The following is a 12,806-nucleotide window of genomic DNA, read 5'->3' on the forward strand; positions in this document are numbered from 1 at the left end:
CATCGAGCACACGAGGGACACACGGGACACCCGTGCGGCACGGGGCACGGAGCACACGAGGGACACGGGACACCCGTGCGGCACGGGGCACGGAGCGGGGGCACGCGGGACACCCGTGCGGCACGGGGCACGGAGCACACGAGGGACACACGGGACACCCGTGCGGCACGGGGCACGGAGCACACGAAGGACACGCGGGGTCCCGGGCTGAGGAGCAGATTCCTGCCCTGTGCTCGGCACTGGCTGGGCAGCACCTCGAGTGCCGTGTCCAGTTCTGGGACCGCAATTTAGGGAGGATGCGGAGGGGCTGGAGCATGTCCAGAGAAAGGCAGCAAGGCTGGGGAGGGGTCAGGAACACAAGTCCTGTGAGGAGCGGCTGAGGGAGCTGGGGTTGTTGATCCTGGAGAAGAGGAGGGTCAGGGGAGACCTCATCATTCCCTACAGCTCCGTGACAGGAGGGTGCAGCCAGGTGGGGTCGGGCTCTGCACCCAGGGAACAATGACAGGACACGAGGACACAGCCTTAAGCTGGCCCAGGAGAGGTTCAGGTTGGACATTAGGAAGGAATTTTTCACTCAGAGAGTGGCTGGGCATTGGAATGGGCTGCCCGGGGAGGTGCTGGAGTCAGCATCCCTGGAGGTGTTTAAGAAGAGCCGGGATGTGGCACTCAGTGCCATGGTTTAGTTGACAGGGTGGTGTTAGGCGGCAGATCGGACTCGGTGGTCTCAAAGGTCGTTTCCAGCCGGGGTAATTCTGTGATTCTGTGACATTCTGTGACATTTTGTGACATTCCGTGGCATTTTGTGGCGTTCCGGGACCCGCGGGCGGACCGCGCTGAGCGGGGCCGGCGCGCCGCCTGCCGGCCAGCGCGGGAACTGCAGCCGGGGAGCGCCGGGCCGGGGCGGAGCGGGGGAAACTGGGGAGACTGGGGGAAACTGGGGGAAACTGGGGGAAACTGGGGGGACTGGGGGAAACTGGGGAGACTGGGGGAACTGGGGGAACTGGGGGAAACTGGGGGAAACTGGGGGAACTGGGGGAAACTGGGGGAACTGGGGGAAACTGGGGGAACTGGGGGGACTGGGGGAAACTGGGGGGACTGGGGGGACTGGGGGAAACTGGGGGAACTGGGGGAAACTGGGGAGACTGGGGGAAACTGGGGAGACTGGGGGAACTGGGGGAACTGGGGGAATTGGGGGAAACTGGGGGAATTGGGGGGACTGGGGGAACTGGAGGAACTGGAGGAACTGGAGGAAACTGGGGGGACTGGGGGGACTGGGGGGCTGGGGGAACTGGAGGAAACTGGGGGAATGTGGAGGCTGGGGGAACAGGGAACTGGGGGGAAACTGGGGGAATATGGAGGTTGGAGGGACTGGGGGGAAATTGGGGGAAATTGGGGGAATATGGAGGTTGGAGGGACTGGGGGGAAATTGGGGGGAATTGAGGGAATGTAGAGGCTGGGGGAAATTTGGGAACTGGGGGAAATTGGGGGAATGTGGAGGCTGGGGGAATGGGAAGACTGGGGGTAATGAGGGAACTGGAGTGGACTGAGGCAGACTGGAGGGGCTGGGATGGACGAGGGAGAAAGGGAAGAGCTGGGGCAGCATAGGGTGGAGGAGGACTAAAAGGATTGTGGCCATCCATGGGTCAGCTGGTCTGGAGGATAATGAGGGGCCAGCTGTGATCAAAAATAGGGTTCTCAGGTGAAACTGGGAGGGCTGGACAACCAGGGAGGATTGTGGAGGCAGAGGACTGGGAAAGGACTGGGATAGCCTGAGCGTGTGGCTGGGATAGACATGAGGGGACTGGGAGGCACTGAAGCATCCGTGGGGATTTGGAACAACACGGGGTGAGGAATCGGAGTACCAGGATCCCCTGTGCAGGCTGGACAGCCCCTGGGTCCGGCCCCACAGCCCCTCTCACGTCTCCCTTGCAGGACCGGCCCCCCAGTGCCGATGGGCAGGCTGCGGATGCTGCCCCGGGGCAGGGCGGGCAGTGCCAGAGCCCCAAGCAGCCAGCGGGGCAGGAGAGCCCCACGCTGCCCCTGCCCTCTGCCGTGAAGGTAATGCCCCTGCCTCCGGGCTGCCAGGAGAGGAGCCAGCCTCCAAACCTGGACTGCTGCACCCCAAATGTGTGAAAGCTCTGGGTGTCTGGCCTGAAAGGCTTTGAATAATTCAGGCAGACAACCTTGTGTCAAAACCTGATTTAATTAGTTGTATAATGGTACAAGATTCAGCAATACACCTTGCTAGAGGTGAATGCACCTTGCACTGATAACATCCCCTGGGGCTGGGAGCAGGAGGAGACACCAGGCCACACTGGAGTATGTTCTGGGCAGGGAGGGTCACTGTCCATCTCATGTGCTCTCCAGCACAGCTGGGATGGGATGCAGTGCCAAGGGAGTCCCCCCACATCCAGCTGGAGTGTCAAGTGCCAGCAGGAGCTGCCTTGGTTCTGTTCCAGGCCTCTGAGGTCCCATGGGGATGACAGGAGCTCCTCTCACACCTGATCCCTTTCCTTCCTTCCAACAGTCCAAATCATCCAGTGACAGCAAGAACCGTCACAAAAAGCCCAAAGACACCAAGCCCAAAGTGAAGAAGCTCAAGTACCACCAGTACATCCCCCCAGACCAGAAAGCAGAGAAGTCCCCTCCACCCATGGATTCTGCATATGCCAGACTGCTCCAGCAGCAGCAGCTCTTCCTGCAGCTCCAGATCCTCAGCCAGCAGCAGCAGCAGCAGCAGCAGCACTTCAGCTATCCTGGGATGCACCAAGGACAGCTAAAGTGAGTGGCACTGTGCCAGCAGCAGGACTTAGTCCTGTCTCTCTCCAGGCTTCCCCCTCTGTATCCATTTGTGCCAGAGCAAGGGGATAGAGGCACACACTGAAATAGAAAAGCTTGGGAACAGCACAGACTCATTCCAAACCATTCTGGGCTTTGCATACTGGCCAGGGCACCTGTGACCCGCTGGTGGGACAGCAGCAATCCCCTACAGCCCAGCCTGGTTTTCCTTGGCCATCCTGAAGTCCCACATAGGAGACAGCAGACCCAGGGGAGCAGAGGGATGGGTTGCTGGGCACAAAGACCCTGGGGGAACAGAAAGTTACCCCAAATCTTCTTTGTTATTTCAGGCAATCAAATGAACAAATGGTCAAAAGTTCAAATTCTTCATCAACTTCTGGCAACAACACCCCTCTTTCTCCAGTGAAAACCACCTTTTCAGGCCAGACCTGTGTCTCGTCTATCAAGCCAGGCCCTCTGCCATCCAACCTGGATGATCTCAAAGTGAGTGCAAACTTTGTCACTGCAGGAGCAGAACGTCACATCCTAAGTGTGCTGTGCTGCCTGTGAGTGTGTCAGGGGAGTGCCACAGGCTGGGAGGGGCTGTGTCAGAGACCAGCATCCCTGAACCTCCGAGCTCTGAGCCTCAGGAGGAACCTCAGGAGCTCAGCACAGCACCCTGGGCAGGGCTTGGTCCCTGGGGAGTTCTGCTGCTCTGTGGGTGGTGAGGAGAGCACTGCTCCAGCCTGTGTGTCAGCAAACCAAGGGTGTAGCCTGGGGACGCTGCGGGTCAGGCTAAAGGATGATCTGAGCTGCTGCTCCTGCAGCTCGTGGCTCCATCCCTGTGTGGTTTTGACACTGTGGATGCCCTGACAGACCAGCCAGAGGCCAGTCAGGCAGCATGCCCCCTCTCAGTGACTCAGCCAGGCCAGCTCAGCTCTCTGCACGAGCTACATGCACTGTTTTCAGCCCCTCTCATGTAGGCAAGAAAGGGCATGGGGAGAATCCCTCATATCAGCTACTATTTAATACTTTGCTAATGGACCCTCAGTCATGAGGAAGGCCAAATCCTTCCAGGAGGAGAGACCTGGGGGCAGCCCCGAGGTAGAAACAGATGAATTTGCCCTAGCTCAGGTGCCTGAATTATGTGCTTGAGCATAGAGCACGTGGCTCCAAGGTGTCACAGCCTCTGAGCTGTCAGCTGCCTCCTGGTCTGTGCTAATGTCCTCTGCTCATGGAGAAATCCACTGCTAGGAAGGGAATCCTGTTGCTTCCCTGCCCCAAGGACCACTGCTGGTTCATGGAGAGGAATCACAGTTCTTGGAGGAAGACTTTCCTATTAGGAAAGGTTGAGATTTTGCAGGATGTGCAGCGGTCAGGCCCGTGCATGGTGCCTGTGGTGACTGCAGGTGAGGCAGGGAGGTCAGAGCTTTAAAGCTGGAAGCTGCAAGCCTCTGACCTGAGACTCCTTATTAAAAGCCCCGTGTTTCTGAAGGGCTCTGCCCCCGAGGCTGAGCAGAGTGGTTTTCCCTCCAGGTGTCGGAGCTGAGGCAGCAGCTCCGGATACGAGGCCTGCCCGTGTCGGGTACCAAGACGGCGCTGATGGAGCGGCTGCGGCCCTTCCAGGAGTGCAGCAGCAGCACGGGGCCCAGCTTCAGCGAGATCACCACCGTCACCTTCCCGGTCACCCCAACAAGCACCCTGTCCACCTACCAGTCCCAGTCCTCCACCGGCATGCTATCCAACGGCTTCTATCACTTCGGCAGCACCAGCTCCACCCCGCCCATCTCGCCCGCCTCCTCCGAGCTCTCTGTGAGCGGCTCCTTGCCGGACACCTTCAACGACGGGCCCATGGCTTCTCCACAGTTTGGTCTGCAGCCATCACCGGTTCATGGCAGCGCTGAGGAGAGCCTCATGAGCAGCATGAACGGAGGCAGCATCCAGCTGGAACTGGAAGGAATAGACACGGAGAAAGACAAGATGCTGGTGGAGAAGCAGAAGGTCATCAATGAACTGACGTGGAAGCTGCAGCAGGAGCAGAGGCAGGTGGAAGAGCTGCGGATGCAGCTCCAGAAGCGAAAGAGAAGCAACGGCCTCGAGGAGAAGCAGCAGCATTTCTTCGGTGTCCCCATCAAGCAAGAAAACGCCGTGTCCAGCTGCCCGTTTGCATCCAAACAAATGGCCCTGAAAGGCCAGGCCAGCAGCTCGGACAAGCTGAGTAACTGTGGGGTGCCGCAGGTGCCCCACATCGTGAACAGCCACCGCCTGGAGCCCGCGGGGCAGAGCACCATCACCTCCTCGACATTCCTGAGCCCGCAGTGCTCCCCGCAGCACTCTCCCCTGGGCGCTGCAAAGAGCCCCCAGCACATCAGCCTGCCGCCGTCCCCCAACAGCCACCACTACCTGCTGCCGCTGTCCCCCGAGGCCCGCAGCGGGTCCCCCCCGGCCGGCAGCTGCCTCCGCCCGGCCCCGGTGAGTGCCAGCCCGGGGGAAGCCTCTCCCCTGCTCCCGGGGCTGCTGGAGGGGCAGGGAGTCCCCCAGAGGGGCAATGGGATGGAAGCTGATGCGCTGCAGCGTCCTTGGCAGGGTTTCTTCTGGGCAGCCCTGCCAGCGCTGCCGGTTCCCTGCAGAGGCCAGAGCGCAGCTGCCGTGCCCCTTGGAGCCCTGGCACGGCTCTGCTGCCCTGGGGGAGCCCTGGCACAGCTCCCCTCCTCCCCAGGGCACCCCAGCACTGCCCTCTCTGCCCCTAAGTGAGCACTGGCTCAGATGCCCGTGAGCAGGGAGAGTCCTGGCAGAGCATCCTCTGCCCTGGGGAGCCCTGGCACAGTTCCCTCTGCCCCTGGAGGAGTCCTGGCAAGCTTCCACTTCCCTGGGGGAGAACTGGCACAGCTTCTTCTACCCTAAAAGAGCCCAAACCCAGCTGCCTCTCCCCTCAGGAGGAGTCCTGGCACAGCTTGTTCTGCCCTTGGGGGAGTCCTGGCACAGCTCTGTACACAGCAGGGAGGCACCAGCGTGGATCCCTCAGCTCCTGGGAGAGCCCTGGCACAGTTCCTACACCCCTGGGAGACCCTGCTGCAGGGCTGCAGGGCTTCCCAGCACCCTGCCAAGCCATTGTGGCTCCCAGCGGCATGTGAGGCATTTCCACCACGGAGTTGGAGGAGAGCAGTTGCCCCGGGGAAGGCTTTTCTCAGGAAGCTGGAGCAGGGCTGGCAGTTCAGGTCTGCAGTCAGAGAGAGCTTGTGCCACCCCACCAGCCCAGCACAGAGCTGTCCTCAGCAGCCACCACTGCTCGCTCAGCCCCCTGGGCAGGTACAAACACTTGGGGAGGGGGACACGCTGCACAAAACAGCACAAGGTGCTGCTGCCCACAACCCCAGTGCCCTCCCTGGGCTGCCCAGACAGCAGCAGCACCTTTCAGTGGCCTGTGCCACGCACAGGGGTGCAAGGTGTGCACACAGGGGTGTGGCAGGGCAGGCTGGGTGTGTGGGGGGTATTGCAGGCATTGGGGTGCAGCCCTGCACAGGGGCACAGCAGGGTGGGTGCCACAGGCAGTTGGCACACAGCATAGCCAGCGAGGTGGGAAAGGGCAGCAGCTCAGGGTGAGGAGGGGCAGACAGAGCTGCCAGGGGAATGGGCATGGAGGGCAGTGGGGTGGCTGCAGGGGTGGGGAGGGGGATGGCAACACTGGTTTGCAGTGGGGACCCTAGCCCTGGGGCTGTGCAGGTGAGCTGGGCACTGCAGCAGCTCTGGGGGCAGGGGGGCAGTGCTGTGAGCTGATATCCAGGAGGCAGCAGGGCTGCTCTGGGCAGCTGGGCAGTGGTCAGTGAGGCTCAGGAGGGAGCAGTGACACCAGAGGGGCACCTCCAGCTGCTCTTCAGTGCCCATGGGCAGGGGGATGGTCCCATTGTGTCCTGCAGCTCATCCCAACTCCAAACCAGCCATCCTGCACATCCCTCTGCTGCCTGCAAGGGACTCCAGGGGTGAGGGTCCTTCTTCAGCAAGAGCTCAGCACTGCAGTGCTGGTTCCCATGAGCCTGGGGTAGTGTTCCTTCCAGGTCCCTGCCAAAGAAAGGTGGCCAGGATGTGCCTGGCCGGGCAGAGTGACCTCACTGCTGCCCTGGATCCTCTCCTGGATCCAACCCACCTGGAGGGACAATCCCCTGGTGCTGGTTTTTGTGGGACAAGGCCATGGCCAGGCAGTGGGGAAGGACACACAAGGGACTGGAGGTGACGGGGACAGCAGCTGACAGGCACTGTGCTTTAAATGCCATCCATCCTGGAAGGGGAACCTGGCAAAAAGCTGGCAAAGACGTGCAGGTGTTTGGCACGGGCAGAGATTTTCCTCTTCTGAGTGACCTCCCCTGGCCTGAGCTCGGAGATGCTCCCAGCCAGGTGGTGATGGAGAGGGGCTGGGGTGTCTGGGGAGGTGCCTCACCACTGGCCAAGCCCAGCAGACCACCAGCAGCACCTCTGCCTTCCCTCGTCCATCCCCTTGTCCTGTGCCACTGTGCCTGGCACTGACAGGAGGCCAGCCTGGCCCTGGGTCTCAGAGCTAGGCCAGGAGCTGGTTCACCTGCCTCCATCCTGCTCCAAGGCAGGCATTTGGAGTTGGTTTGACCCACAAAATTGTCCTTTTCCCTGGCACCACGCCAGCCTCAGCAGGGATGAGCGAGCCGGGCCTCCCGCCATGCATTGACTCCGTTTCCCTGTATTTCCCCATGCAGATGGCTGCGCAGTCAGGCCAAAAGTTTTCTATTTCATCCCCAAGTTTTTGTAAGTCAAGCCCAGCCCTGTCAGAGGTAAAGCAGCCTCCACCCTATGAGGATGCAGTGAAGCAGGTAACTGCATGGTTTGTGTTTTCTACAGGGCTAGGGCTGCCCGTGATGTGTTTCTGCAGTCAGCGGGACTCAGCTGCTGGAGCTGCAGCTCGTTTTGGGGTCTCTGGGCAGGACAGGCCTGTCTCCAGGAGCAATGGGCTTTTTTGAAGGGTTAGCTGCTGCCTAGGTGCCAAAAGGAGTCGGACACCCTGCTGGGCTGGATAGTGTCCTCTGTGCACCCAGGGGTCCTGACACCCCCCGAGTCCCCTGGGGTGCCAGTGTGCTCTCTTTGGGTGCTCAGTGCTGTGTCACAGACAGACCCTTGAGCATTCCCAGGTCTCCAGCTCATCCTGCTCCCCCATCTGCCCCCTGAGCCGTACCCGGAGCGCTGCTCCTTCCTTCACCTGGGAACACCTTCCTTCCCATCAGAGCTGGGAGCAGCCTCGCTGCTGGGGCTGCTGGTGCCTTGGGGAAAGTGGAGTGATGCTGTTGGCAGGGTGAAAATGGGTTTGTGCCAGCGTGCAGGAGATCTTCCAGGTTCTGCTCAGGGAGAGGAAGGAGGCTGGGCAGTGCAGGGAGCAGGGAGGGCAGGCAGCCATGTGCCAGTGTGAGGTGCTGGGGCCAAAATTTTGTGTCCTGAGGGCGCCGGGACAGGGCAGGCTGTGGTGGCCATAGAGCAGAGGGTTGGCAGCAGGGAAGGGTGCTTTTCCCCCTGGATCATCCGTGATTGTGCCACATCCCTGCAGTCCCTGAACACCACTGCCAGCCCCGTGTTGGTGTGGCCTCTCTTCTGTGGGGGGAGAAGCCATTTGTGGGGTCTGGAGCCATCCTTTTTGGGGTCTAGAGCCATCTACCTGGCTTGTGGCAGGAGGGCTGTCCTGCTAATGGCCTCTCCTCTCCTCTTGTCGTTTGCTGCAGCAGATGACACGAAGTCAGCAGATGGACGAGCTCCTGGACGTGCTGATTGAGAGTGGAGGTATGCTCTGCTTCCCTCTTCCCCTCTGGACTTCCCCTCCAGCCAGCATCGCTCTGTGGGGCTCAGTGCACCCCAGCAGCACTGCCTGGGTCGAGTACAGCTTCCCCTGCTCCCTGTGTGCCAGCACCCTCTGAGACTGAGCCCAAAAGCACGTTGGCCCTCCTGGAGCCTGCTCCCGCCTGTGCCAGCCCGGTGGGGTGGTCTGGGCTGGGCTGTGTCCTGTGCAGAGAGAGGGGACAGCAGGGCAGGAGCCCTGTGCACAGCCCTGCCAGAGCCCCCAGTGTCCCCCCCATTCCCAGTGCCATCTCCCCAGAGCACTTCTGCTGCCCTCCCTGTGCAAAGGGCTGCCTGGGCCCTTCCCGGCCCCTGGGGACAGCTGCCAGGGCTTTGTGGCCTGGGGACTGTGTCCAAACCCGGGGATCAAGGTCAGAAAGCAGGAATGTGCTGAGCTTCCCCCAGGGAGGGTGGGCAGGCGGTGCCAGTGGGATTGAATGGGGAGCAGGTGATGCCCAAGAGCTCAGCTGGAGGGCTGTGCTGGTGGGCACCGCCAGGGCACCTCAAATCCCTCTCATTTGTTGGCAGAAATCCCAGCCAACGCCAAGGAAGATCGGTCCTGCCTGCAGAAGGTCCCTCAGATCATGGTGTCTCCAGGGAGCTCGGGCGCCTCTGTGCCCAAGGGCTCTGCCCCGTTCGAGCCGGGCTCCTCGGCCCCGCTGCCCTTCGAGCACTGCCCGGGCAGCAGCGACGCCCACCTGGAGGTGCTGCTCAATGCCCACAGCCCCCTGGGCAGGGTGGGCGAGATGGCCCTGCTGAAGATGGGGGGTGAGGAGCCCCACTTCGAGGGGATGATGGAGGGGTTCTCCGGCAAGGCCGCGGACGAACTGCTCAACTCCCAGGAGATTTTACAGACTCCCCTGTCGCCCATGGAAACCCAGCTGTCCCCTTCCCCTGCCGAGGGCTCCGCTTTACAGATGAGTTTCACCGAGTCTCCATGGGAAACAATGGAGTGGCTGGACCTCACGCCCCCCAGCTCGGCCAGCGGCTTCAGCTCGCTCACCCCCGCGGGCCCCAGCATCTTCAACATCGATTTCCTGGATGTTGCCGACCTCAACCTGAACACCAGCATGGACCTGCACCTGCAGCAGTGGTGAAGGGACCTGCTGGGGCAGGGTGCTGTGGGCCTGCAGCAGGCAGCACAGTGCTCCTGTCCTGCCACGGAACGTGCAGGGCTAACGTGCCTTATCCAGGGCAAACTGGAGTCATTTTCCCAGCATATAAACTTGTTTGAATTTCCAGTCACTGAAAACTGACAGCACAACTCTGGTACTTCGGTTTTCCTCCATTGACACAACCCCACAGAAGACACCAGTGCCTGAAGCAACACTTCCTTTGATTGACAAGAACTTCCATTTTCTTCCTCTAATCTTCCATCCCCCCCTCCCAGTCTTAGCAGTCACTCTTGTGAGAACTGGAGCAGCTCATGACAAGACTGTGTGGTGAGGTGACCTCACCTGGGTGGCAACAGGAAATCATAGAGAGGGAAGCCCACTCTCCTCTCCTCTCCTCTCCTCTCCTCTCCTCTCCTCTCCTCTCCTCTCCTCTCCTCTCCTCTCCTCTCCTCTCCTCTCCTCTCCTCTCCTCTCCTCTCCTCTCCTCTCCTCTCCTCTCCTCTCCTCTCCTCTCCTCTCCTCTCCTCCAGGCAGACCTGTTGGGCTCATCTTGGCCGTGCCCATGCCAGGGTGAAGAGCAGGGGGCTGTGCCCAGCCAGGTGCCAAGCACCCTTCTGTGGACAGCCAGTCCATTGCTTCCCTCCTGCCCAAAGCTGCCCTGCCCATCCCCGCAGAGCTCTGCTCCAGGTGGATGAGAGGTGGAGATCACCGAGCTCACGGTGGCACCTTGGCATGTGCTGAGGGCTGAAAGCTGGGAGCTGTCCTGGCTGCACTCTGAGCCGAATCAGGCTGCAGCCTGTGACCTTGGAGCAGAGGGCTCTGGACGCTGGAGGCAGATGTCCGGGATGCAGGTGAGGGAATGGCGGGGATGTGGCACCCCAGTGGAGCGGCCGTGTCTGCGGTGCGCACAAAGACATGAGTGATGTGATTTGGCCAAGGTAGGAGCAAGTGGTGTGAAAGGAGCAGCCAGATTTGGAGGGGCTGCTCTCTGCACAGCCAGCTCAGGGTGATCTCCAGCCCTTGCATGATCCGGGAGCAGGGGGAGCCGGGCAGGGACACTAAGTGACCGCTTGTGGGGCAGAGCCGAGCGAGCCCTGCTGTGGCCCAGGCTTTGTGTGAGTGCCTGCTCCTGCCATCCTCCCCTCCATCCTCCTGCCCGTCCCTCCTCCATCCCCAGCAGTCTTCCCCTCCTCCCTGAGTTTATCCAGCGTCACTGCTCCCTCAGCCCCGAGCAAGGCTACGGAGAACAGCTGTGAATCACCGAGCCTGGAGGAGCCCGTTCTCCCGCAGCCGGCAGAGAAGGAAGCTCTCCCGCAGTGATGCTCCCGTTTGGAATCACCAGCATTTCTCCTAGGAGTCTCTGTGCAATATTCTTCCTCAGGCTCTAGCAAGAAGGAGCCTTCGCTTCACTTCTTGGCTTCCACCAAAGAACTTGCTGCAGACTTTGCGATGGACGCGTCTGTTCGTCGCAACTCTGGTTTTGCCAAAGTAAATATTGTTGCTGACAAAGATTGTTAAACTATTTACAGACTGAGTGTATTTAATATTTGTGTTACTGGAAGGACAGCACACGGAGATGAAGCTGCTGGGAGGAGGTCCAGCCTGGCCGTGGCTCCCGTGGCGCTTCCCCAGGGATGCTGGAGCTGTGGGATTCAGCTCTGCAGCCCGGGCAGTGTCCCCAGTCCCTGGTGTTGTTGCATGCTGTATAAAGCACGTGGCAGTAGCTTTCAAGTCACTATTTAAAGCACCATTTTTTTCTATTGTACAAATGTCACAGGGCACTGCTAGGATAGACAATCACAGGTTGCATTTTTTTAAAAGAATTTCTTTTTCTAAGTGAGAGATTTTTTTGAAGCCAGTCTGTGGAGAATATTCAGAGCACTTGATCCAGAGTAGTATTAGCTGCTCCACTGAGGCCTTGTACAGAGTTTTCAGGTAACTTTCTCCTCTCAGCAAATGTATTTCCTTATTTAAAGGGATGCTGTCAACTTCAAACCTGTAAGCAAGCACATTTCCTTACCTATGTTACCAGCAACACCTTCATTATTAAAACCCTTGTCTTGCCACTCTGTCTGCTCATGGTTTGCTGTTTGACTTCACCACTGGGACAGCCACAGCTCTCCCAGCTGCCACCCCCTGCTACCAGCTCCATGCCCTGGGACAGCTACGGTCCTTCAAGGCCAGATGAATTTCAATCGTGGCAGCAGTTTCTCCTGGAAATTTTCTAAACACACCAGCCAGAGTTTCCTGTCTTTTTCTTCTGTTGGCTCTGGATTTGCTGTGTTTTCCTGCAGACCCCTCTCCTTGTGTCCCCCTAAAGGCAGAGCTGACTCCCTGCCCTCGGTATCTTTGTCAGCACTGGGCTGGTGGCTGCAGGGTGCTGGGAACAGGCAGAGCTCTGCCACAGCCAAACCTCCCACTGCCCACTGCACAGCAGGATGGGACCCTGGGGGACCTCGGATCCTTCTCCAGAGCAGCCCCGAGTGTCTGTTTCCAGATTTGTCACATCTTTCCTTTGATTAGAGAAGGTTCCCTGTGTGCAAGAAGGGGCTGCCCTTGGGCTAAAGGTGAAATGGTCCTGAGACGTGGCTCAAGTGCATCTGGAAAGATGTCGATGAAGAAATAACCAGTTCCTATGAACATCTTCCAGTGTCTAACCCACACCCTGCAGCCAGGCTGTGATAAACAGCCTGGGCTGAGCCAGGTCGTGGTTACTCAGAGAATGAGACCAGCCTCAGCCTAGGAGTATTTCAGGAGCAAGCATGGAGTGGAGCAGCCCCCTGCCCAGTCTGCCTGCTGAGGAGAGCCTGCCCGTGCTGCTGGGGAGGCTGAGCCTCCCTGCTGTGAAAAGCACAGAGCAGAGGGTGGTGCAGGGAGCCTCAGCTCTGAAGGACAACACCCCTCAGGTGCCAAGGTATTGTAAATGGAGGTGAACTTAGGGGGAAGAAATGATGATGTCTGACTCTAGTTCAGAAGGTTGAATGATTTTTTTTTATTATAACTATGTTAAAATATATTAATATACTATATAAAGGAAGATACTAAAACTAGATACTACTTTCTTTA

The 12,806-nt window shown here is 59.4% G+C and overlaps 1 protein-coding gene across 1 annotated transcript in view; it reads left to right on the forward strand.

The window, feature by feature from the left end:
• The window catches only part of MYOCD (myocardin), a 29,112-nt gene extending 19,141 nt beyond the window's left edge, over positions 1-9,971 (forward strand). Inside the window, exons 2-7 of the mRNA XM_077787431.1 lie at positions 1,880-2,058; positions 2,528-2,781; positions 3,129-3,282; positions 4,315-5,250; positions 8,514-8,571; positions 9,154-9,971. Of these exons, the coding sequence (XP_077643557.1) occupies positions 1,880-2,058; positions 2,528-2,781; positions 3,129-3,282; positions 4,315-5,250; positions 8,514-8,571; positions 9,154-9,722 (2,150 nt within the window). The 3' untranslated portion in view covers positions 9,723-9,971. The remainder of the gene's footprint in view (positions 1-1,879; positions 2,059-2,527; positions 2,782-3,128; positions 3,283-4,314; positions 5,251-8,513; positions 8,572-9,153) is intronic.
• The last annotated feature ends 2,835 nt before the right edge of the window (positions 9,972-12,806 follow it).

The sequence above is a fragment of the Lonchura striata genome, chromosome 19, assembly GCF_046129695.1.
Source record: "Lonchura striata isolate bLonStr1 chromosome 19, bLonStr1.mat, whole genome shotgun sequence".
Taxonomy (NCBI): domain Eukaryota; kingdom Metazoa; phylum Chordata; class Aves; order Passeriformes; family Estrildidae; genus Lonchura; species Lonchura striata.